The sequence below is a fragment of the Peromyscus californicus genome, unplaced genomic scaffold, assembly GCF_007827085.1.
Source record: "Peromyscus californicus insignis strain IS unplaced genomic scaffold, ASM782708v3 Scaffold_4__1_contigs__length_199733344, whole genome shotgun sequence".
Taxonomy (NCBI): domain Eukaryota; kingdom Metazoa; phylum Chordata; class Mammalia; order Rodentia; family Cricetidae; genus Peromyscus; species Peromyscus californicus.
The window spans coordinates 169,533,282-169,558,135 of NW_026294562.1; the positions used below are offsets into that span (position 1 = coordinate 169,533,282).

The 24,854-nt window shown below is 52.5% G+C and overlaps 1 protein-coding gene across 1 annotated transcript in view; it reads right to left on the reverse strand.

Moving 5' to 3' along the window:
* Positions 1–3,255: 3,255 nt before the first annotated feature.
* Clptm1 (CLPTM1 regulator of GABA type A receptor forward trafficking) overlaps positions 3,256–24,854 on the reverse strand; it is a 32,002-nt gene continuing 10,403 nt past the window's right edge. Inside the window, exons 3-14 of the mRNA XM_052711992.1 lie at positions 16,164–16,287; positions 15,319–15,477; positions 13,143–13,260; positions 9,213–9,298; positions 8,429–8,549; positions 7,783–8,027; positions 7,199–7,292; positions 5,661–5,851; positions 5,305–5,400; positions 4,888–5,023; positions 4,086–4,253; positions 3,256–3,981 (exon numbers count right to left, since the gene is read on the reverse strand). Of these exons, the coding sequence (XP_052567952.1) occupies positions 3,710–3,981; positions 4,086–4,253; positions 4,888–5,023; positions 5,305–5,400; positions 5,661–5,851; positions 7,199–7,292; positions 7,783–8,027; positions 8,429–8,549; positions 9,213–9,298; positions 13,143–13,260; positions 15,319–15,477; positions 16,164–16,287 (1,810 nt within the window). The 3' untranslated portion in view covers positions 3,256–3,709. The remainder of the gene's footprint in view (positions 3,982–4,085; positions 4,254–4,887; positions 5,024–5,304; positions 5,401–5,660; positions 5,852–7,198; positions 7,293–7,782; positions 8,028–8,428; positions 8,550–9,212; positions 9,299–13,142; positions 13,261–15,318; positions 15,478–16,163; positions 16,288–24,854) is intronic.

A 24,854-nucleotide genomic window follows, 5' to 3' on the forward strand; every position in this document is an offset into this window, starting at 1 on the left:
CCGTTCCTGCTCCCAGGAGACAGAAAACTGCAGCTGTGAATGGGGTGACGCTGGTAACTACTGCTGCACAGCAAAGAGCATTGTTTTGATTTTGCTATGTAGCTCAGGCTGGCACTTGAACCCATGACAATCCTCCTGCCTCAATCTTCTGAGTGCTGGGGTCACAGGCACCTACCATCAATGCCCAGCTAAGAGCGAACTTTTTCTTCCTATGAAACACGTTAGACCCAGACTGTAAGGGCCAAATGGTCTTAATTCTCAACTATGCCATTGCACATAAACAGTCAAGGACCATAAATAATGAGGACTGTGGCTGCTTTGTAATAGAGCATAATTTGATGAATATGAAAATGGGAATATCATGTAACTTTCATAGGAAACTGTATTATTTTTCTTTTTGCACCAGATGGATAATGTACCAGTGTAGTAGGTAAGTCCAAAGTGGACATTTCCCATGGTATAAGACTCATCCTCAGGCTTACCAGCCACATCAGTGTTTTCCTTCTGACTTTTCCAACTGTAGGGCTGAGGATATGGCTTGTGATAGACTGCTTGCCTAACATGTATGAGGCCCTAGGTTGCATCCTCAGCAGCACACAAAAACATTGTAGCCAGGTATATGTCCTGGAGAGGAAGGAGGTAGGAGATTCACTGACAGGTAGTGAATTCCAGGACAATGGCTACATAGCAGGGCCTTGTCTCAACACAAACAAAATGAAGAGGGGAAAAGGAGAAAAAACAAGGGGCTGGGGGTATGGCTCAGTGGTAGAGCCTCTGCCTAGAATCCCCCAGTGAGGGGCTCAGTGGTAGAGCCCCTGCCTAGAATCCCCCAGTGAGGGGCTGGGGGTGTGGCTCAGTGGTAGAGGCCCTGCCTAGAATCCCTCAGTGAGGGGCTGGGGTGTGGCTCAGTGGTAGAGCCCCTGCCTAGAATCCCCCAGTGAGGGGCTGGGGTGTGGCTCAGTGGTAGAGCCCCTGCCTAGAGTCCCCCAGTGATGGGCTGGTAGTGTGGCTCAGTGGTAGAGCCCCTTCCTAGCATGCAAGAGCACCTCGGTTGGTTGCCCAGCATCAAGAAAGCAAGTGCCAAGCTGGGCATGGTGTTTCACACCAGTCTTGGGTCTGAGACAGTAGGACTGAATTTAAGAGCAAATCTGAGCACCAGCAAGATGGCTCACACCAGTAATTTCAACACTTGAAAGGTAGGGGATGGCAATGAATTCTAGGCTAGTCTGGGCTACCTATAGCAAGACCCTGCCTCAAAAAATAAGCAGTCTCCCAAAAGAAGTTGTAATTTCAGGGTTCTGAATCAAATATTTTGTGCTCAAATCCCAGGTTTTCTGGACAGTTATATGACTCCAGGCAATTGATTGTTTTCCCAAACAGGATGTTGTGAGGGTTCAATAAGGACATGGTACAGTTGACCCTTGTCATAGCTCTTCCATGAGCCTGCACCTTCAAATCTCTAACTCCTTGTCAGGCTACATAGACCAGGCTAGCCTCTGCCTCCTGAGTGCTGAGATTAAAGGTGTATACCCCCGTGCCCAGCTGTAAAAACATCTCTCATCGGGAGGTACAGATAAACAACAGCACAAACTTCAAAGGGTTGTTGTGAACATGAAAATATCGTTACATAATGTAACAGTGCTGGGTGCTGTTCTCGAAGCTGAAGACAGCACAAGGCACATGCACGGTATTTCCTTTTTTCATTGTTTCAGTGTCAGGTAGCCCAGGCTGGTCTGACTCCATTCAGTCAGTGAGGATGACCTTGAACTCCTGATCCTACTGCCTCCACCTCCCAAGTGCTGGGATGACCAGTGTGTGCCACCATGCTAAGTCCTGTTTTGTAGCCCAGGCTGGCCAAGAACTTCAAATCTTCCTGCCTTGGCCTCTCAAAATCAAGGATGAAGTAAGGCCATTGGGTACAAGTTTCTAGGGTTCTGGACGGTTATGAGTTTCACAAGGCCACTCTGGAGTGATGTTGGTCCCTACTGTGTATACCAGAATTGTCCTATGCTGTCTCTGCCCAGAGGGGCTTGGGAGCTATTGACTGAATATTATATACCCACCCATCACCCCAGTAAGTGCTCTGGATATGTTCAGATGTCTGTGAAAGCAAATGGACATGGCAGTCACCAAGACAACCCTAGCCATGTTCTCACAAGTACGTCTTGGTCCAGTGAAGGGACAGTCACCTTTCCATGATATACCAGTGGGCAGAGCTTTTATGAGAGCCTCAGGACTCGAGGGTGAGAGGTGTCCTGGAAGAAACACCAATGCATCCTGGGGGTACTTGGGTCCCAGGAAGGACCCCAAGATCTCACCCAATACGAGTCTTGTATTTTTCCGAGGACACTGGGGAGCCACAGCAGGTGGAGTAGGAGCCCAGCAAGCAGAATGGGCACAACACCCACACTGCCCTGAGAGTGAGGACCGCTGACTTCCCCGCTTCACTCCACAGGGGAGGGAACCAGGTAGAACCCGAAGGAACCTTGGGTTATCCTTAGTCCAGGGCCTCCTTGCAGCATGGACAACTGTACAGTGTCTGGGAAGATACAGAAAATACTCCAGGGGCTGCCATTTCTCTGCAGTAGGTAAACAGAGCCAGCTCTGGGTACTGACAGCTCAACTGGGTCCTTGAAGCCAACACTGTTTAGGGACACTGCAGTGGCCACCAAGAATTCACTGTCCTGTTGCAGCCCAGGTGAACTGGTACAAGCCCCGTTCAGGTGTTCCCATTTAGGAGTGTTGAGCAGGGACTGTCCCTCTTGGCAGTGGTCTCTATCAGCCAGCAGCAGCCTCGTGGGAGTCTAAGGTGGAAGAAGCCTTTAGGAGTCCCCTTGCAGGGCGGCCTCGTGTGTGTGTGTGTTTGCGCACACGCGCGCGTCGCGCAGACAACACTGCACTTGGTTCCCTCCTCCTTTCTGCCTTGTGTGTGTTCTGGAGATCAGTTTAGACTGTGGCCTTGTGGCACAATGCAAACCCAGGTTGTCAGGGTTGTGCAGTAAATGCCTTCACCTACCATCTCTTTAAGACAGGGCTGCTTGTAGCCCAGGTTAGTTCTGACTTACGAGCAGGGACCACCATGACTGGTTTATGCAGTGCTGGGGATTAAACCCAGGGCACTGCCCGTGGAGTGCGAGGTAAGCAGTGTTTAACATGCTAAGCAGCCACCCCATGCCCTGTCTTTACCTCCAGGTCTCCCTCCCAGACCTGAGCTAGCTGCCCGTTCCAGCAAGGAAGGCAGAGGAGATGCTGTGGTTGAGCTTAAGTTAAACACCCATATGAATTTATTAAATCCAGACTGTGTTAAAGGGTGGCGGTCTGGGAGCGGGGTGGTCAGGGGATGAGGGACAAGATGATGGAGGACCACAGGCACCCCTCAGAGGAGCCCTGGCCCCTTCCCCGCTTGGCCCACCCTCGGCGCCATATTGGCTTCACCATGATTCCCGATGGTGCCGGCCGGGCTGGCAGGGCGAGATGTCTGCAAACACACAGGAACAGACAGACAGACAGACAAGACGACCGATGGTGCCTCCACATACACACAGGCAGCCCCGGCCTGCCTGGCCCCAGCTCACACACTGGGCCCTGGCCCTAGGGGGCCTCCTGCCGCCCCGGCCCGAACTGTCCCGGAAGAGGGCGACAGGGAGGGAAGGTGAGGGGCCGGGGGTGGGTGGTGGTCACCAGGAGCAGATGAGGAGGACCCGAGTGGCTAATCCTTTTTCTTGTCCTCTGCTGGCTTTGGAGGGGCTTCCTGGGGCTGGCTGGCAGTGCAGGCCCCAGGAGTGGCTTTTGGGACTGTGGAGGCATCCTCTTGGGTGACAGCCGTGCTGGACGCAGGTGTGAGAGCCCCTGCTGCAGTGGGCGCCTGGGCCCTAGAAGCCACTGCCGAGACGTCCTCTCCACTCATACCGAACTCGTTCACACGGGTGGGGTCGACGCGGTAGATCCACCGTTGGTAGAGGTAGATGAAGAAGACCACATCTGGGGAAGGAAGGGCTGTTGTGAGGGACATGGCCCACCCCACCGGAGAACGAGGCTCCTTCCTGCCCGCTGCATCCCGTGTCCCTGCGTGCCCTGGGCCTCACCATCCCGCAGGCAGCCAATCCGATACATGACAGGCATCTTGATGACAAAGGCAAACAAGTCGTCGATGAAGGTGTTGAGGGCCTTGTAGGTGAGCATCCGCCACGGCAAGTGAGCCACAGACTTGAGCTTGTAGTTGATGAAGAGCTGGGGTGTCATGGTGATGAAACCTGAGGGAAGACAGGACCTCACCAGTCACCCCAGCCCACTCTGCCCCTCCAGCAGAGCCTACTCCAACAATTTGTTTTGTTTTGTTTTTGAGACGGGGCTTAGGCTATAGTCAGGATGCCTTGACCTCAGAGATTCTTCTACCTCAGCTCCCCAAGTTTTAAGAGTGTTTGGTGAGTCATCACACCCAGATCTTTGTGTGGTCCCTCTTGGTCATCTCTAGGGACTGTTTAGGCGTCCTTTCCTCAGACTGGTTCCTAAGCCCCACCTAAGTGTCCCCTTTCTTGTCTGTATTCCCCCTCACTGTGAGTGCCTGGCTTTTCTTTGCACTCTGGGGTCCTCTCTCTGACCAGGGCAGAAGCCTCCTTAGGGCCTCCTATTCCCATGCCTGCCCCCACTGGATGGGCACTGTCTCAAGAGGCTCTGCCTCCCCTACTGGCCAGGGCCCCGGGCCAGCGCTGGGCTGCAGTGCTCACTGTGGCACGAGAACAGGGCCTGAGATGGTCTGTTGGCACCAGCTCTCTAGGTGGGGCAAGGCCAGGCCTGGCAGCCAGCTTCAAGGCTGTGGCCTACAAGAATAATGGGCCTGGGACACTGTGGCAGGCCCTCCAGGCAGGGGAGAGGTGGCCTGCTCACCAAAGGTCAGCAGGAAGCCGTAGAGCATGCTGAGCACCCACGAGTACCAGCCCTTGTGCTCCAGGTACAGAAGGCTGTAGACGGCATAGCAGCCCAGCAGCGGGAAGAGGATCCATGACAGGTACCGGAACGCCATCTGTGGGGGTCACAGGACGGGCTGGGGCTGGCTCTGTAGGCCCTGTTCAGTGACCCTACTCCTTGTCCTCATCCACCCACACCTGGTCCAGCAGGCTGGGCCAGGGGAATTTCCAGGTGGCTCTGGGAACTCTGGACTTGGCCAGGAAGTCGATGTGGCAGGCGGGGAACACAGGGAATGACATAGGCCTGGCAGTGACACCGGCAGGCAGGACCGATGGCCCAGCCTCTCTCATGAGTGTGGGTGCTTGGCGACCACCCCAGGGTCATGGGGTCACTCACATCATCATATACTTTGGTTGAAGACTCAATGTAGGTGGACTTGTCTTTGAAGGTTGGGCAGGGGAAGATTCCTGCCACTCTGTGCTCCCGGTCCAGCTGGAACCGGGAAGAAGGTCAAGGTCAGCTGGGACCTGGCCCCTGCCCCTCCCCAGCCAGAAATGGCCCCTGCCCTTCCTCACTCTTCCCAGTTCCCCTGCCCTAATATGACCCCAAAAAATCCCCTGTTGCGAAAATCCCCTAGGTCCTGGGAGCCAGGGAGGCGTCGGGAAACCCCTAGAGACCAAGGCAGGGCCTGGCTGGGCAGGCGACCCCCTTCCCACCCTACAAGTCACACAGCAAAACGGTACCCGACTCACCCGGACATCCATGACCTTGGTAATCTTCCAGAGGTCGATGAGGACCCCGATGAAGACGCTGACCTGTACCACGAAGTTGGTCTCGTTGTCCAGTATGTAGAGGAGAACCACAAAGGACTGGAAAACGCCAAAGAACACGGAGCGCACGGACAGACCCTCCAGGGACTGACGGCTGTTCCAGAACTGGATGTCTGCAGAGGGTGTGGGCACAGGTGGTCGATCAGCAACCTTCCCTGGGCTGCACTCTCTCCCACCAAAGCAGAGGGCACACAGGACCTCCTCCACGTCACAGGGGACAGACACACCCTGCACCTTTTCTAGTGAGGACACTCAGGTGGTAAGGGCACAAGGCTAGCGACCCTGAGGTGTACAGCCTTGCATGGTAGAACCTGGGTGGTCACCAGGTCACTATCACACAATGCCACCCCACCTCCCCTGGACAGGAAGATTCAGGGTACGTGCTTGGGGACCTTCTCTTCTGGCCTCCCACTCCAACTGTGGGCTATCCTTGGGGCATGGACAAGTCCTGGTTTCTGGTCTCCATGTGGACACCTGGGGAACCTGAGTTGACAACATCCTTCTATTTCCTGGTCTCCCTGGCGTCCGGTTTCTAGAGGTCAAGCTAGACCACAGGCATACAGGCCCCCTGGCATTTTTGACACAGGAGCATGGACCCTGGCCCACACGCCCAAACCTGGGGCTTAGCACAGCCCACTCACAAGGCCATCCATCCCCCAAACGGTGGGGAAGGGTCTGGAGGCCAAGTGGACAGAACCCCTTCTTGGATGGGGGGCACCTGGCACAGGGGCAAAGCCAAGCTCATGCCCGCTGCTGTGCGTGTGGCAGCACCTGCCCTCACTCCTCTCGGGCAATGCTCTATCAGTTTGGTTGTCTGGGGTTTGCTCTGGGGTGCTGGGGACAGAGCTGGCAGAGCATGGGGAAGCTCCCCATGTAAGGCCTTCAGGAGAGGCCACACTGAGAAGCCTCCAGTTTGTCCACCACACTCTTCTGGATGGCAGCTTCCACTGTGCAGTGTCAGCATGACAGAGGTGCCCATCACTCCTGCCAATTCCAGGAGCTTCAGGGTACCCCCCAACCCCCACACCGTGGGCCACAGGCAGGAAGCTGACAGAGCACCTGGAACGGCTGTCGTAGCAGAGCTGTGCACTTGCAGGGGAGCAGTTTCAGTCACTAAGCCTCGGCCTCCTCACCTGGAGGTGAGCACAGTGATGGGCTGTTCCAGAGCTGGGTGCCTCCATGTTGGGGCCTCCCTGACAGGCAGGGTACTGGGAGCAGCCCCGGGGCTTCCCTTTCTCTTGGCTTTGGAGTTCCCCGCCCTGCTTCCTGGTGTTGCCACCCTGGCCTTGGCCCAGGCAGCAGGCCCAGCCCCTCCCTCCCTCAGCTCTGTGCCTGGTCACTATCCCTCTCCAGCTACGAGGCCTCTAAAGTGCAGGTGGGAGACCCCAGGCAGGGGGAGGAAACAGGAAGCAGATACTGCCTCTGCCAGTTGCCTTGATGTCCTGGGCCCCCATGCCTACCGTTTTTGAAAGCCAGGAACTCAAAGACACTGTGGACGATGGAGACGATGATGGTGAGTGCCAGCAGATACGGGCTGGTCTCCAGCAGGGCCACCTGGGGAGGGGAGCTTATGAGCACTGCCCTGTCCTTGCTGGGGCATCTCACTTCCGAGAACCATTCCCCACGTGTCTTGGGATCCCAGGCAGGACCTCCATAGACCCACTCTAGGGCCACGGGAGAGACAGGGTTAGGGCAAGAGGAAAGCAGGCCAGGGGAGGGCATGGGAGAGTGAGCTAACACTGGAGACAGAGATGGCGAGGTACGAGGTACGAGGGAGGACCAGGGAAGAACAGTGTGGAATGGCGTCCACCGTGGCCCAGCCTAGACAAGCAAGCCCAGCCCCAGAACACACGAGATGATGACAGAGGAGACAGGAAGGGACAGAAAAGACACTGGGAGAAAGCAGAGAACTGAAGTCAGGGAGCCAGGTCACTTCCTGCCCACCACCGCTTGGAGGGGGGGCCTAGGCAGTTGTGAAACCAGGTCTGGGGGAACACTGGGTGGGAGTCTCCACTTCCCCTTGACCCATGGCCACCCCACACACCTTCACCGAATCCTGTTCCTCGTCCGATTGTTCATACAGCTCGTCACCTAAGAAGTTCCAAGGTGACTTGGTACTCTGTGCGGCATAGAGTTGCCAGCGCCACAGCGAAAGCGGGCAGAAAGAGACGCGCAGCGGAAGGCTGGCCAGGCTCTCGTTGATGGGATAGTAATCCTTCTGCAGGTTCCAGTAGTCATTGAAGTAGATGATGGGGTAGTAGTCGCCGCTCACGGCATCAAACTTCACATCTGGGGACACATAGGGTGGGCACTGCTCAGCCTGGCCGAGACACCACATAGCACTGCTTGACTATACCACGAGGAGCAAAAGGCTCCCTGAATCTCAATGGAAAACCACAGTGGCAAAGGGTGTGGCCCTGAAGCAAGGCCACTGAAGCTCTCCAGTACAGCTTACACTGGGGGCCATGTGCCCCAGCTCTACAGAGAGCGGTGAGAAGCCAGCTGGGGACTGACACTCAGGGACAGGTGTGCAGCCTAACTCCCACCCAGGGTGGCCAGGCCTTGGCTCAGGAGGGCTATGGGAGAGAGGACAGAGGCGCAGTGCGTCAGCAGAGTATACAACTACAAGGGTCTCAGATGGGGCTGGGGGAAGATGAGGCCACGGGCCTTGAGCTTTTGGCTGGGCTTACACTGGTCCAGTGGGGGTGGCACGCTGCCCTTCACCCATGGTGTGTGGTCATCCACAATGTTGATGGTGATGTTGGGGTGCCAGTGTGAGATCACTTCCACAGGGCCATAGTCCTCAGCCCTCTGTGGGGAGACGGGAAATGAGTGGGAGGCCTCACAGGCAGGCGGCAGCCCCACAGGCACCACTGCTCGTGCCCTCCCATGACAACTGGGGCCGAAGAGCAGCCACCACAGCCATGGCTGGGAGGCTCACGCTAGTGCCCATCCCCTAAGCCTGACAGCAGAGTGAGATCCGCCCATCCTCCACCTTCTCACCAGAAGGAAGGAGACAGGTAGGCTGGTTATGCGCATGAAACCACACCTAGCCTAGAGAAAGCACCTTTGCATCCCTTCTCGTCATGTGGCCCTACTCCACTCTGGGACCATGCCTCCTGCCCAAAACCATGTGGAAAGAAAGGTGAGCTCATGTGCCTTCCGAGAAACGCCCTGGTTTGCTCAGCCCACCATCTCCAGTGCCTGCTCTGTGCCAGCCACACAGTGTCAACCTAGCCTCTCCGTCTGCTGCCACTGTAACTTGGAGCAAGGGTTCCTGTCTGAGACGATGAACTCCTGGCCAGATCCACCCCCAGGGCTGCCTGTGCTAACCTTGCCTGCAGCCTCCTGCTGTACCTGCCACATCCCTGGATCCTCCCAGGGAAGGTCACAGAGGTGGCAGCCACCTGGCCTGACCAAGGCTTGTCTGCAACTAGGTGACACCGTGAGCCCCACTAGTCCCCCTCTGCTTACCTTGATCATTTCAGGGTCAGCTTCTGTCTCTCCTGTTAGTAGGTTCTTGGTTTTCTGAAATCGCCTACGCTTGTATTTGTTGATCACTGTAGGCAGAGGAAGGTGGGTGAAGCCTGTGAATACTTAAGAGCCTGGATGCCAGAATGCTGTCCCATGGCAGCTGTGTCCTTGCTTCCTGCTGCTGAAGACATCACTTGAGCAGCCCCAACCACCCCCTAAATCTTGGGAACTACTATTCAACCTTTACAGAGAAGGACCACTTACAGTCACCTAGGCACAAAACGGAGCCTCCCTCCTCCCAAACCTGCTTGGTCGCCCCCTAGGCCAGCAGGGCGCCTATCTGCCTGGACCCCACACCAGGCCACTGAGCCTTTCCTCAAGGTCTCCTTCCGGAACTGCAGTCCCACTCTGCTTTCCTGAAGCAGCGTCTCACTATGCAATCGAGCCTGGCCTTAAGCTTGAGGCTACCCTCCTGCCTCAGCTAAGGCTATAGGCGTGAGCTGCCACACTGGCTCTATCCTCTTCAAGGAGGCTTTGCAGTCCCTCTCCTGGACGGTATAATTCCTCACGGCCCTCCATCATTACACACACACACACACACACACACACACACACACACACACACACACGTCTGCTAGTTCACTCATGTGCTCGGTGCCCTGGACAGACCACTGAATACATGGCCACACATGGAGGAGTCAGAGAACCATTCCAAAGAAGGCCTGGGTCAGTGGGTGAGAAGCAAGCCTGAGAACTGACACTGTGAATCCCCAGCCACAAGTGGACTCACTTCCTCTTGCTAAGGTCAGGCTACCAGGGTTCCCGCCACCTTGCCTGAAACAAGAGCAAAGGGCCGACCACGCCCTCCCAACTTGGATGCCGCCAGCTCTAATTTATACTGAGAAGGAAAACTGGTGCCTTGCTGGACCTCGTGGTGCAAGCCAGTAATCCCAGGTAGTTAATGGCTGAGGCAAGAGGATCAGAGTAAGTCCAAAGCCAGCCCAGGCAACCTAGTGAGACTCTCTCAAAATAAAAACAGCCTTTAATCCCAACACTCAAGAGGCAAAGGCAGAGGCAGGCAGAACTCTGGTAAGTTTAAGGTCAGCCTGGTGAGTTACAGGACAGCCAGCCAAGAAAACACAGAGACCTGGTCTCAAAGAACAATAACAGAAAACCAACAATAACAAAAAAATTAAAACAATGATAAAATGGGCTTAAGATTGTCAGGGGTAGAATCCCCCAGTGAGGGGCTGGTGGTGTGACTCAGTGGTAGAGCCCCTGCCTAGACTCCCCCAGTGAGGGGCTGGGGTGTGGCTCAGTGGTAGATCCCCTGCCTAGAATCCCCCAGTGAGAGGCTGGGGGTGTGGCTCAGTGGTAGAGGCCCTGCCTAGAATCCCCCAGTGAGGGGCTAGGGGTGTGGCTCAGTAGTAGAGCCCCTGCCTAGAATCCTCCAGTGAGGGGCTGGGGTGTGGCTCAGTGGTAGAGCCCCTGGCTAGAATCCCCCAGTGAGGGGCTAGGGGATGTAGATAAAGCACAGCACTCATCTAGTGTGTGAGAAGTTCTGGGTTCCACCCCCAGGAGGCAAGCAAAACCAAGAAGACCTACTGCTCTGAGCTGCCCCATTCATCCCTACATGGGAAGAGGGAACTGGCCAACATGGAGCTCTGAGCTAAGATCCTAGCTCTTGTCTTGTACCAGCTAAGAGATGCTGGTGAGTTAATACCACTTCCCAGGACCTGTCACTACCATGGAGAAAAAGGAAAAACCCTCAGTTCTCCAGGGCCTGCTGCTCTTACTAACATCAACACCACCCCCACTATTTCTCTAGGAACTATTTGGAAACCAGGTCCCCACGTCCAGCTGAAGTAGCAAGCACCTGAAAATGTGTATCTCCGAGGATAAACTCCAGGGGCATGCTCCAGGGAGGAGGGAAGCTGTCAACTGTCAAGACTGTTAGAGACAGGCAGGGCTGATAAAACAGACTGGAGATGGGAACGCAAGCAGGCATGCGCGCGCACACACACACACACACACACACACACACACACACACACACACACACACGATGGCTTACAGCCCAGCAGCTTCAGGTTCAGAGGACCTGATGCCCTCTGACCCTGCAGACACTAGGAATGCACATACATGCATGTTGGCATAACACACACATAAAATTTAAAAATCTAATTAAAAAACAGCTGGGTGTGATGGCACACCCCTTTAATCCCAGTACTCAAGAGGCAGAGGAGGCAGGCAAATATCTGAGTTCGAGGCAGCGGTGGTGGCGCAAGCCTTTAATCCCAGCACTCGGGAGGCAGAGGCAGGAGGATCTCTGTGAGTTCAAGGCCAGCCTGGTCTACAGAGTGAGTTCTAGGACAGGCACCAAAGCTACACAGAGAAATCCTGTCTCGAAAAACAAAACAAAACAAAAAAAAAAATCTGAGTTCGAGGCTTGGTCTACAGAACGAACTCCAAGACAGCCAGAGAAACCCTGTCTTGAAAAAACAAAACAAAAGAAACAAAAAAAACGAAAAAAAAAAAACCAAAAACCCAACAACAACAACAACAAAACAAAACAAAAAAAAAGAGAGAGAGAGAGAGGGATTCTAATAAGAAATGTCCCAGTCCCATAGGAGCAGAGAAGCCCTGTTCTGGAAGGCCAAGCCTATAAAGCTGCTCCATCGAGCGTGGGGCCACAGGTGCCTGGTACAACCGGGCACAAGCTGTGGGTGTGACACAAAATTCACTCTGACACTTGCCCCAAAACAATGTAAAGTATCATATTTGTCCTTTTCCACCAATTCCATGTTGAGGGAGTATGTTGAATTCAGTATCACTACTGTTTTTCTCTTGGTGTGACAGGTGTGCCTGTGTGTGGACGCACATGTGAGTGCGTGGGTGTGTGGTTGCCCGAGACAGTCAGGCTCGCTGGACTGCCGTGGCCGTCTACATGGATGCTGGGGACAGACCCTGGTCCTCACCAGCTGCAGAGCCACTGCCTGGCTACTGTCTTCGGTTTTAGACGGGATCTGGCGACACGGCCTGGAGCTTACTATGTGTCCCAGGGTGGTCCTGAGCTCACCATCCCCTCCTCAGCCTCACCAGTGCTGGGATTAAGGTACTTACTGCCACACAGGACGGACTCAGTGTATTTCTGGCTGTTGTTGTTATTGATCAGGTGGTTTATTTCCTTCCCTATAGGCTTTCTGCAACAGGAAACTACAGACACCCCATCTCCACAGACAGTGCTGCCCCAGACTTGGGAGAAAAGTAGGCTGTTTTTCTTTTCTTTTTCGGGGGACAGCCCAGGCTGGCCTTGAATTCCCTAAGTAAGCAAGGAGCAAGGACAACTTTGAACTTCTGGTCCTCCTCTACCCCTCCAATGCTGGAATCACAGGTGTACACCACCACACCTGGTTTGCTGCATAAGGGAGCCAACCCAGGGCTTCCTCATGCTAAGCAGCCTTTGGCCCAGCTGCTGTCAGACCCACTGCTCCACATCTAGTTCTGCTCAGCTCCTTCCTCCACTCCAGCTGCTGTCAGACCCACTGCTCCACATCTAGTTCTGCTCAGCTCCTTCCTCCACTCCAGCTGACTGCCGCCGTCGCCTTCTTTCAGCAGTTCCACGCTCGACCTGCCCTTCTGAATGTTTCAAAGCTTTCACTGAGGCACTAGGCTGGCTTCAAACCCGGCACTCTGCCTCAGCCCCTCGACTCCCTAGCTATGTCCCAGGCAGACATCACACCCAGATTCACCTGCTCTCACTAGCAGGTTCCTGAGTGTCCCAGAGCCAGGAACAGAAGAGTGGGGCCAGTACTGTCTCATCAATCCCCAATCCCCAGAGCACAGAGTTCCTGCTCTCTGTACAGAACCGAGACCTTGCCTGTGACACTGCAGCCAGGGCCCACCAGGATCGGAAGGGTAACAACTTACTCCTGGACATGTGCACAGTGGCAAGCCGACGGTACAGGGCCTTCTGCCGGGGGTCTGGGTGGAAGCCACTCTTGGTGAAGTAGACATGGATATAGATGGAGCCATTCTGCTGTACACTCTGCAAAAGAAGGTAGCCAGGGGGTGGAAAACAGAAAACGCCAAGGCTGCTCGTCACCTGCCTACAGCAGCTTCCACTTACTTCCGACTCTCCAGTAATATATTTCCTGAGGACTCAGGGCATAGAGTGCAGCTGACTGGTCCTGCAGCAAATGCTGGAGCAAGACAAACTGAAGGTCGGGTCCCAGCTGGACCGAACACTGAGAGCTGGTCCTGGCTGACGTAAGCTCCTGCTTCCTTCACAGGACTCTGTGCCTCAACTGTGGGATGCAGGCATGCTAGCGCTGCAGCAAGGCCAGCCCGGAGCACCCAGCCAAGGAACCTGCCATTGGCCAGCCCTGCTCTAGCGCACCACGGAGCCATCCCTACACTCTGACCCTGCACTGTGACAGGATCGCGACATGATCCTGCTTTGCTGATGAGACAGGCTGCAAGGGAGTCCCCGGACTACCTCACTGTGCTGCGGGGTGGTCTGTACGGCAAATGTGTTGCTGATTGGTCAATAAATAAAACACTGATTGGCCATTGGCCAGGCAGGAAGTGTAGGCGGGACAAGGAGGAGAATAAAGCTGGGAAGTGGAAGGCTGAGTCAGAGAGACACTGCCAGCCGCCATGATGACAAACAGCATGTGAAGATGCTGGTAAGCCACGAGCCATGTGGCAAGGTATAGATTAATGGAAATGGATTAATTTAAGCTGTAAGGACAGTTTGCAAGAAGCCTGCCATGGCCATACAGTTTGTAAGCAATATAAGTCTCTGTGTTTACTTGGTTGGGTCTGAGGGGCTGCGGGACTGGCGGGTGACAGAGATTTGTCCTGACTGTGGGCCAGGCAGGAAAACTCTAGCTACATCACTGGTCCCCCATCTTTTTCTGAACCTCAAGAAAAGGGCCTGGCCTTGAAAGCATAGCCAGTAGTATCACTGGAGTGACAAGAGACTGTGTCCGCTCAGGTCCAGCCACTCAGAGGTGGGTGGGGCACCTCTCTTTCCTGATTCCCAAAGCCTACTGGGCACAAAGGACAGGAGTTCTGCTATCCCATGAGTTCCAAGTCTGCTAGACAACTCAGCGAGCCCTTATCTCAACATGTAAAGTAAAAAGGGAGGCTTTGGTCAGGTAAGACAGCATATTCTTATAATCCATGTAGCTGGGATATCGAGGCAGGAAGTTTAAGGGTTCAAAACCAGCTTCTGCTACATAGCAAGACTAGCTTGAACTACTCATGTGGTAGTTCAAAAAATAAAACCCACAGGCAGGGGACCTAGGTCACCTCTACAGTACTTACACGGCGTGCAAGATAGGTGCTCTAGGCTCAATTGCCAACAATGGGAAAAGTTGCTGGACGTCTGTGTGTGCCCAGTCCTCTGCTAGACAGTGATGGGACAGAGACTGCTAAACTCAGTCTCACCCTCCTGGGTGTCAAGGCTTTGTAACAAAGATCTGTGTCCAGACAGAAGACCCAGAATGCCTAGCCTGAACTACAGGAGCCCAACAGGCAGTGAGACTGGAAAACATACTTAAACAAGCTAAGGAAGGCTTCCTGGAGGAGGCAGGCAACTGGACCCAGAGTCAGGGAGTCAAGTGAATCTCACACTAGCTGTTGACCTTGGGGAAGCCACCAAGCTATAGCTAACCCCAGTGTCACCTATCACACAGACAGCAGACAACGGCAGTTACATGAGACAGTGATAGTCACATGGGGCAGTGACAGCTGCACTCTGTTTTAAGACAGGTCTTCACATAATTCCCAGTCTGGTCTTGAACTCATGATAAACCTTCTGCCTCAGCTGTCCATGTTTCTGGGAGTACGGGGGAGTGCTGCCACCCCCAGCTGTAACTTCTCAATTTATGGGGTAGAGGGAGCCCTGGCATGGCAAATGCCCCATCACTGTTTATTTGTGTAACCTTGTATAACCTTGAAGCTACGCTGTAGGGCCCCACTGTGCTGAGCAGGCCCTCAGGGACGGTTACTGATGGCTGGCTGGCTAAAGCTGGGGATCACACCAGGCTGGAGGTGGCTTTGAGGACCCAAGACAGGACGGGGTGGGGGTGGGGGCTACCTGCGGGATGTCAAGCTCTGCAAAGTGCTCATAGCAGCCATCCGAGTTCTCTCCACTGGTCCAGTCACCGTATACCAGGTCATGCTGCTCCCAGAAGAGCGCCGAGGTGGCATTGAAGTCTGTGAAGTGCTCGTGCTCTGAGATGTACACATGCAGGTTCTGTGGAGAGCGGGAGGGTGTTAAGGGATGATGGTAGCTGTGGGCTGCGCGTAATGGAGACTGGTAAACCCGACTTTTGCTTTTGTCATATGCTGGCTCCACCCTGACCTGTGACATTGAGGAGCCTGGCCTGCCAATACCAAACTGAAGCACAAGAGGGAGCAGGACCCCCACGGATGGCTGTGGAGAGCGGGGCAAACAAGTCAAGGGCCTGTGCCTCAGAAGGGGAGGCACACTTGGTGAGCCCTCCCCTGCTGGGCCCTCATCAGGATCTACTCTTCGGCAGTGGCCTGGTGACAGGCTGGGAAATGCAGCAACAGAGCCAGAGAGAACATGGACCTCAGAGGGCTGACAGTGAGGGTCTGGTGACTGTGCTGTCAGCTCAAGAACCTGGGTTGATCCAGTCACCTGTCAGCCACAACCACGGAGGCCAAACACGTTTCTGGAAGAAAACACCCGGGACCCTGTTGCAACAGGTGCACAACAAGCCGGAAGACGGCTCATGAGCTCCCCAGAGTCCTGTTCTCTCAGCGTCTCTTGGGTGGCCCGAGTCACCTACGCTGATGGGGCAGAGCATCCAAGTCCCACATGTCCACAGAGCTGAGAGCAGCCAGGAATTGTCCCCTCCTGCTGCCCTTAACACATCACGCTCCCATCCCCTCAAGTGACTTCCCACCTAGCATTACCATTAGAGTGTCTTTGGGGAACAGGTTGCGGCTGGCGACACGTGGGGCTCCTCCAGGTCCTGACTGGTCCTGAGGGGATGGCCCTCGGCGGAACCAGCTGCTGATGGCCCAGATGATGAAGATCCTGAGGAAGGAAACAGCGGCAGGTAAGGCCCTATGCCCCATGCCGGCATCCAGTGCCTCCAAACCATCAGCCTCCAAACCAGCCCCAACTGCCTGCTTTCTGAGGTCTGAGGCAGTTGAGACAGCGGTGGTGTGGCTAGTGAAGGCAAGGTGCTCTCCGGGACAGAGGCTCAAGAAGCCCCTATGCAAGGAGGCTGCCATCCGCACAGGACCACCACCTTGACCCCTGTAGGGCCTCATGTCATACGTGGGCCATAGGACTCAGCCACTCGGGCTCAGAGGTGGTAGGTAGTCTACGGCAGTCAGGTGCTCTGGCCCTAAGGACCTGGCCCTAAGGAAGATCCAAAGATCTAGACTCTTCTCACTGTACTGGAAAAAAACCTCAGTGCAATTACTTTCCCATTTCAATGGCAGACTAAAAAAGCTGGAGGTAGTGGGTTAGCCTTTTTAGCCACAGAAAATCAGTTTTGGCAGTGATGGATTCCTTTTTGTGGTATTAAGAAAATGAACTGAGGCTTCTCACATGCTAGTCAAGTGCTCTACTGCTAAGCCACACCCCCAACACCTCAGCCATGCCCCCAGCCCCTCACTGGGGGATTCTAGGCAGGGGCTGTACCATGGAGCCACACCCCAGTCCTTCACTGGTGGGTTCTTAACTTTGGCAGTTAGCTGTATCCTCAGCCATTTTATTATTGTTCATTCGAGCCAGGTTTTTATTAAGGTGTTTGAGCTGGCCTTGAACTTGAGATTTCTTCACCTTGGATCACTTGGCCTGGGCAGTCAGGCCCAGCTTGAGCAACTTTTTCAGACTTACTATCCCAAGGAAAAGAACCAAAAAGGCTTGATAAAGCTAATTACCAACTGTGGTGCACACCTGTGATTCGAACACTTGAGAAGTGGAGGCAAGAGGAACAGGAGTTCAAAGTCATCCTCGACAACACGGTGAGCTCAAGGCCAGCCAGAGCTATGTGAGATCCTGTCTCCAAAACAAGAACTGCTGTGGAATAACCCTTCTGTATGCTGTGAATATGTATTACTCTCATTGGTTAATAAAAAAGCTGCAGGCTGGAGAGATGGCTCAGCAGTTAAGAGCACTGGCTGCTCTTCCAGAGGACCCAGGTTCAATCCCCAACACCCACATGGCAGCTCACAGCTGTCTGTAACTCCAGTTCTAGGGGATTCCGCACCCTCACACAGACATGAAGGCAAAATACCAATGCACATAAAATAAATAAATAAAAATAAGAAAGCTGACTGGACGACAGCAAGGCAGACTAAGACTAGGCAGGAAAGCCAACTGAAAATGCTGGGAGGAAGAAGAGCAGAGTCAGAGACGCCAGCCAGGCGCCCAGAAAGCAAGACATGCTAGAGGACAGGTAAAGCCATGGCCACGTGGTGGTATACAGATCAATAGAAATGCGTTAATTTAAATGTAAGAGCTAGCTAGTAATAAGCCTGAGCTACTGGCCAATCATTTGTAATTAATATAAGCCTCTGTGTGTTTATTTGGAACCAGGCGGTTGGGATAGGAAAACTCCACCTACAAAGAACAACAACAAAAAACGCAACAAAACAAAACAAAACGGGTCAGACAGATGGTTGAGGAACTGCCACAGACTGGCCTATGGCTATGTCTGTGAAGAACTGTCTTCATTATTAATTGATACAAGAGGGCCCATGGTGGGCAGTACCATCCCTAAGCTGGTGATCCTAGGCCATAAGAAAGTTATATCTAGCCGGCCGGTGGTGGCGCACGCCTTTAATCCCAGCACTCGGGAGGCAGAGCCAGGCGGATCTCTGTGAGTTCAAGGCCAGTCTGGCCTACAGAGTGAGTTCCAGGAAAGGCGCAAAGTTACACAGAGAAACCCTGTCTCGAAAAACCAAAAAAAAAAAAAAAAAAAAAAGAAAGTTATATCTAAGCATGTGAGTTAGCCAACAAGCAGTGTTCCTCTAGTTTCTGCTCCAGATCCCTGCCCTGACTTCCCTCAATGTAACCTGAAGTATAAGCCAAATAAACCTTTTCTACCTTGAGGTGCTTTTATCAGAATATTTTATCTCAGCAACAGAAAAGTAACTAACACTTCTTATAACTCTAGATCTAAAGGATGATGCCTCCTCCTGGCCTCCACACACACATTGCCACGTGGACCACATATGCACACACTCTCACAGAGAGTATCTTTTAAAATTAAGACAAAACATTAAAGTCAATCAATATATTAAAATAACTTGGTTTTACAAAATTACTATACACTAAAAGAGCTGTGGGAATAACATGCGGCTCAAGGGTCCAGAGCTTGTCTGGTCTACGCAAGGCCTCAAGTTCCACTCTACCACTGCACACAATCTGTCCACACACAAAGTGCGCGTGTGCGCGCGCACATGCACGTGCTAGCAATGCATTTTCTATTTGTGATAATACTGACATAGCAAGGCTGCAAAGGCCCTCCCTGTCTCCATCAGAGGAATCAACCAACTACAGAGCAAAAGCACCAAGGAAAGAGAAAGCTGAAGCTGGGCTTGGTGACATGCTTCTAATTCCGAGGCTGGAGCAGGAGGATCCTCTGAGCCCAGAGAGTCAATCAAGGCCAGCCTGGGCAACACTGTCACACCCTGTCTTCTGAAAAAGAATGGATTTCGGGTTGGGCTGACTGACCAGCAAGCCCCAGAGATCCTGTCTCTGCCTCCTGCCACCAAGGTGAAGGTTTCAGATTCATTCGGCCACACATGGGTGCTAGGGATCTGAACTGAGGTTCTCTCTACTGGGCCATCTCACCAGCCTCGGTTAGCTTTTTGAGTCAGTCTCACTCTGCAGCTGAGGTTAGCCTGGAACTCACAGTCCTGCTTCAACTTCCCAACTGCTAGGACTACAAGTACACGGCCAACATCCACTCTCGGAGACTCAACCTTCTGTGAGCTTCCAAGTGGGGTGTGAAGAGCCTGTACCTTCACCAAGTTGGAATGGCGTTACACTACTGAGCCTGGTCCCCGCCCCATGAATGCTTTCCCCATGTTAGCTGCTCCACTAGTCCACCAGGAGAGAAAGGCATGTGCTGCTCTCAGGGTGGAGCTCAGTGACAGAGGCTGTCCTGGCGGGTGCAAGGCCTTGGGCTTCAAACCCAGTGCTACAAAAAACAAAAAAACACTACACGGAAAAGTACTGTGAGTGAACGCTCGGTGGGTTGGTGTCTCCCGGCTGGGCCCCATTAGGGCAGGACCAGGCACAGGGACTTGCCTCTGCCTGTTGAAGCCAAGGAGCCCTGGGGTCTGGGGTCTCAGGGGTTGCAGCCCAGCTGAGCCACCTGCTCCCTGGTGCACAGAGCTGACAAAGGTCTGGAACCAATGCTCTCTGGGGACCCCTGAAGCCTCCATGAGAAGCTCCCGCTTCAGTAACTACTCGGAAGGAGAGTATGGGAGTAGCACTGCCCCACTCAGAGGAGTCTGTGGGTTCTCAACCCTCTATCCTTCTGTCCCCACGGGGAACAAGGCAGGCTGGACCAGTGCTTTCTCAGGTTCAGGTCCTAGGAATTTCACAGGAGTGCATGTGAGGGCATCCGTATATTATCTCAGGAACCCTCTCAGGGGGCTTGTAGGACAAAACCCTTCCTCTATGCACCTAGGCTTCCCAAGGCTTCCCAATTTATCTGAGTAAAGCCGGCATGGTGGTTCATGCCTGTGATTCCCACACTTGAGAGAGATGCAAGAGGGCTGCTCAAGCGCCAGGCCAGACTGGACTATGGGGCGCAACCTGGTCTCAAACCAAACCAAAAACTTGCTTCAAAAAAGAAAATAAAAATATGCAATAAATCCTCTATCCCACTAAAAACAGCCTCCTTTTTAAATTTTACTTACTTATTTATTTGTTTTTTTTGTTTTTGTTTTTGTTTTTGGACAGGGTGTCTCCATGTAGCCCCGCCTGTCCTGAAACTCACCCTGTAGACCAGTCTGGCCTTGAACTCACAGAGATCCACCTGCATCTGCCTCTGAGTGCTGGGATGAAAGGCGTGCGCCACCGCCGCCGCCGCCGCCGCCGCCGCCGCCGCCACCACCACCACCAAATAGCTATTGTTACAGTCAAATTCAAAAAGCTTATAAACAAATGTGGGTATGATAGCTCCTAAGTATTAATTCCAGCTTTCAGGAGGCTGAGATAGGAGGATGACCAAGAGTTTAAAGCTAGCCTAGAGTACAGTGAGTTTAATGCCAGCCAGGGATACACAGGAAGTTGCTATCTCAAAAAACAAACGCCAGCAGTGGTGGTGCACGCCTTAATCCCAGCCCTCGGGAGGCGGAGCCAGGTGGATCTCTGTGAGTTTGAGGCCAGCCTGGTCTACAAAGTGAGTTCCAGGAAAGGCGCAAAGCTACACAGAGAAACCCTGTCTCTAAACAAACAAACAAACTCCCTCCCTCCCTCTCAGCTAGGAGCCACAGTTCGGGAGGCGGAACACTAGTTTGGCATAGCTAGGCTCTACATTCAATCCCCAGTACTGTCAAAAAGAAGTCAAGCCAAGAGGAGGAGCACTTACAGGTAGACACACCCACCCACACACCCACACACCCACCCACACCCACCCCCACACACAGACACACTCACTCTGTCTGAGTGAGAGTGGTCTCCCTCCACTCCTTCCCTTGCCCTATTCACTTTCTCAACTCCACTCCAGGACACACCAATGCAGGGGAAAGGCGAGTTTAAATCCATGAATATCACCCTACCACAGAGGGCCACGGTCACATAATCTGCTTCAGGGAGCTTTGTGCATCACTTAATTATCCCATAATCTTGGTTCTCATCTGTAAAACTGGCACCCAGGGCTAGAGCAATGACTCAGTGGTTAAGAGCACTGGCTGCTCTTCCAGAGGACCTGAGTTCAATTCCCAGCTCCCATAAGGTAGCTCACAACCATCTGTAATCCCAGATGATCTGACACCCTCATGCAGACATAAACAAAAGTAAGTGGAAAAAAAAAATCTGACCGGGCGGTGGTGGTACAGACCTTTAATCTTGGATGCAGAGGCAGGCGGATCTCTTTGAGTTCCGGGCCAGGCAGTTACAAGGTGAGGTCCTGTCTCAGTAATAAAATAAAAATTCAACTCTAGGGCTTGTGAAATCGATGGTTCAGTATGTAAAGCATCTTACTATGCAAGCCTGGTGACCATATAAAAGGGGAGAACACTAACTCTGTAAAGCTGTCCTCTGACCTCCACACTCACCTCCCCTGCAACACACACCAGACACATCACAGAGAAACAGTACATAATTTTTTAATGTGTAATATGTACTGTTTCTATGTGATGAGTGGCCGTGGCGCATGCCTTTAGTCCCGGCACTTGGGAGGCAGAGCCAGGCGGATCTCTGTGAGTTTGAGGCCAGCCTGGGCTACAGAGCGAGTTCCAGGACAGGCTCCAAAGCTACAAAGCTATACAGAGAAACCCTGTCTCAAAAAAACAAAATAAAAAATAATAATAAAACAAAACACCTCTAAGCCTAGCATATTTGGGGCCCTTAATTCCACCCACAGCAACAAACAAACACACACACACACACACACACACACACACACACACACACACGACTTGAGATGGTCCGTGAGCAACCACCCACACCCTCCTGATGTCTGCTGCCACTAGTTCTAAGGAAGGAAATGAGCCTGCAGAGACTGGATCAGAGCCCCTCAGAAGGAAGCGGGCTCAGTACCAATGCGGAGATTTCCAGATACAAACTTAATGAAAAGCACCGGGAGGTGCGGTGCAGGCTGAGAAATGAGGAACCCGGTGAGCTGTCCTGTCCTGTCTGGTCGCTTGGAGCGTGAGAGCAGTAAGTGAGCCAGAAATGATGGCACAGGTCCACGATCAGCACTCAGGGAGTGGAGGCAGGAGGACTGTCCCAAGTTATAGGCCAGAAATGATGGCACAGGTCCACGATCAGCACTCAGGGAGCAGAGGCAGGGGAATGTCCTAAGTTACAGGGCAGTCTAGGCTACATCAGACATTATCTGGATTGAGAGAGAGAGAGAGAGAGAGAGAGAGAGAGAGAGAGAGACACAAAGAGAGGAACAAGGAAACCTAAGGAACTGGGCATGTGGCTCAGTTGACAGAGTGCTTGCCTGGCATACAGAAAACCCTGGGTTTGTTCTCCAACACTGTATAAACTGGGGGGGGGGGGGGACGACAAGGAAGTATAATGGGGGCTAAATAGGATCAAAATACGATATATACACATATAAAAATGTTATAGGGAGACCACTATTAGGTATAATTAATAAATGCTAATAAAAACTTTAACCTCAAAACTTAGGAAACAGAGGCAGGGGGATCTCTAAGAGTGTGAGGCCAGTCTGGTCTACATAATGAATTCCAGACTTATCTCTAAATAAATAATCAAATCTTTTTTTTTTTTTTTTTTTTTTTTTTTTTTTTTTACCGTTTTCAAGACAGGGTTTCTCTGTGTAGTTTTGGTGCCTGTTCTGAATCTCAGTCTGTAGACCAGGCTGGCCTCGAACTCACAGAGATCCGCCTGGCTCTGCCTCCCGAATGCTGGGATTAAAGGCATGTGCCACCGCTACCCGGCTGACTCCACATTTTCTTCTGACCTCCACATGTACACCATGGCACATAAGTACATACACACACAATCAATCAAATGTAATCTTATAAAGATCTGCCTGCCCCTGCCTCCCAACTGCTGGGATTAAACTAATAAAAGGGGCCTAGCAGAGGGCTCAGCGGGAGTGCTTCCCACCAAGCCTAAGGACCCGAGTTCAATACCTGGAACCTACATGGCAGAAAGAAAAAAAACAAATTCCCACAAGTTTCCTCTGACCTCTACACATGTGCTATGGTACATGTGCATCCACAACATGTATCCCCATTCAATAAATGAATGAAAGAATGATTGAATACAAGCGCAAACACACACACACACACACACACACACACACACACGCACGCACGCACGCACGCACGCACGCACATGCGCGCGAAATAATAAGATAATGCGAAAGCACAGGGCAGGGAGGGGAGAAGAGGAGAAAAAGAACCACTCAACATGGGGCGAGAGAGACAGCTCAACAGCTAAGGCACTGGCTGCTCCTGCAGAGGACCTGGGTTTGGTCCCCAGCACCTCAAGGTGGCTCACAACTATTCCTAACTCTAGTGAGCCCAAGGGATCCTGTGCGCTTTCCTGACCCCTGCAGGCACCAAGTGCACACACGTGGTACCCATGGTATACACAGGCAAAACCCTAATACACGTAACATAAGTCTAAAAAAATCTTTTGCCTTTTTTTTTTTTTTTGGTTTTTCAAGACAAGGTTTCTCTGTGTAACAGCTAGGGCTGTTCTAGAACTCACTCTGTAGATCAGGCTGGCCTCAAACTCAGAGATCCACCTGCCTCTGCCTCCTAAGTGCTGGGATTAAAGGTGTGCCTCACCATGGCCTGGAAACCTTTTAAAAAGAAAAAGAAAAGGCAAGAAAGGAAAAGAAAAGAGAACAGAACAGAACACTATGGGGACTGGAGAGATGGCTCAGTGGTTAAGAGCACTGGACCTGGGTTCAATTCCCAGCACTTATATGGCAGCTCACAACTGCCTGCATAACTCCAGTTTCAGGGGATCTGATACCCTCCCACAGAAACACATGCAGGCAAGACACCAGTGCACATAAAATAAAAATAAATCTTAAGAAAAAATAAAATCTCAAAAAATTTTTTAAAAGTTCATATTGCGATCTTTGTGAGTTTGAGGCCAGCCTGGTCTACAGAGAGAGATCCAGGAAAGGCGCAAAGCTACACAGAGAAATCCTGTCTCGAAAAAAAAAAGCTCATATTGATCTTGCAGAAGACCTGATTCCAATTCCCAGCTCCCATGTAGCAGCTCACAACTGCCTGTAACTCCAGCTCCAAGGGATCTGACATACTTATACATAGACAGACACAAATAAACATAATTAAAAATAAAAATAGCCGGGCGGTGGTGGCGCACGCCTTTAATCCCAGCACTCGGGAGGCAGAGCCAGGCGGATCTCTGTGAGTTTGAGGTCAGCCTGGTCTACAGAGCGAGATCCAGGAAAGGCACAAAGCTACACAGAGAAACCCTGTCTCGAAAAACCAAAAAAAAAAAAAAATAAATAAAAATAGCCGGGCGGTGGTGGCACACGCCTTTAATCCCAGCACTCGGGAGGCAGAGGCAGGTGGATCTCTGTGAGTTCGAGGCCAGCCTGGGCTACCAAGTGAGTTCCAGGAAAGGCACAAAGCTACACAGAGAAACCCTGTCTCAAAAAATCCAAAAAAATAAAATAAAATAAAGCCGGGCGGTGGTGGCGCACGCCTTTAATCCCAGCACTCGGGAGGCAGAGCCAGGCGGATCTCTGTGAGTTCGAGGCCAGCCTGGACTACCAAGTGAGTTCCAGGAAAGGCGCAAAGCTACACAGAGAAACCCTGTCTCGAAAAACAAAAAAAAAAACAAAAAAAAAAATAAAATAAAATAAAATAAAATAAAATAAAATAAAAATAAATCCTTTTAAAACCAAGCACAGCCAGGCATGGAGATGTCTGCCTTTAATGAGATCG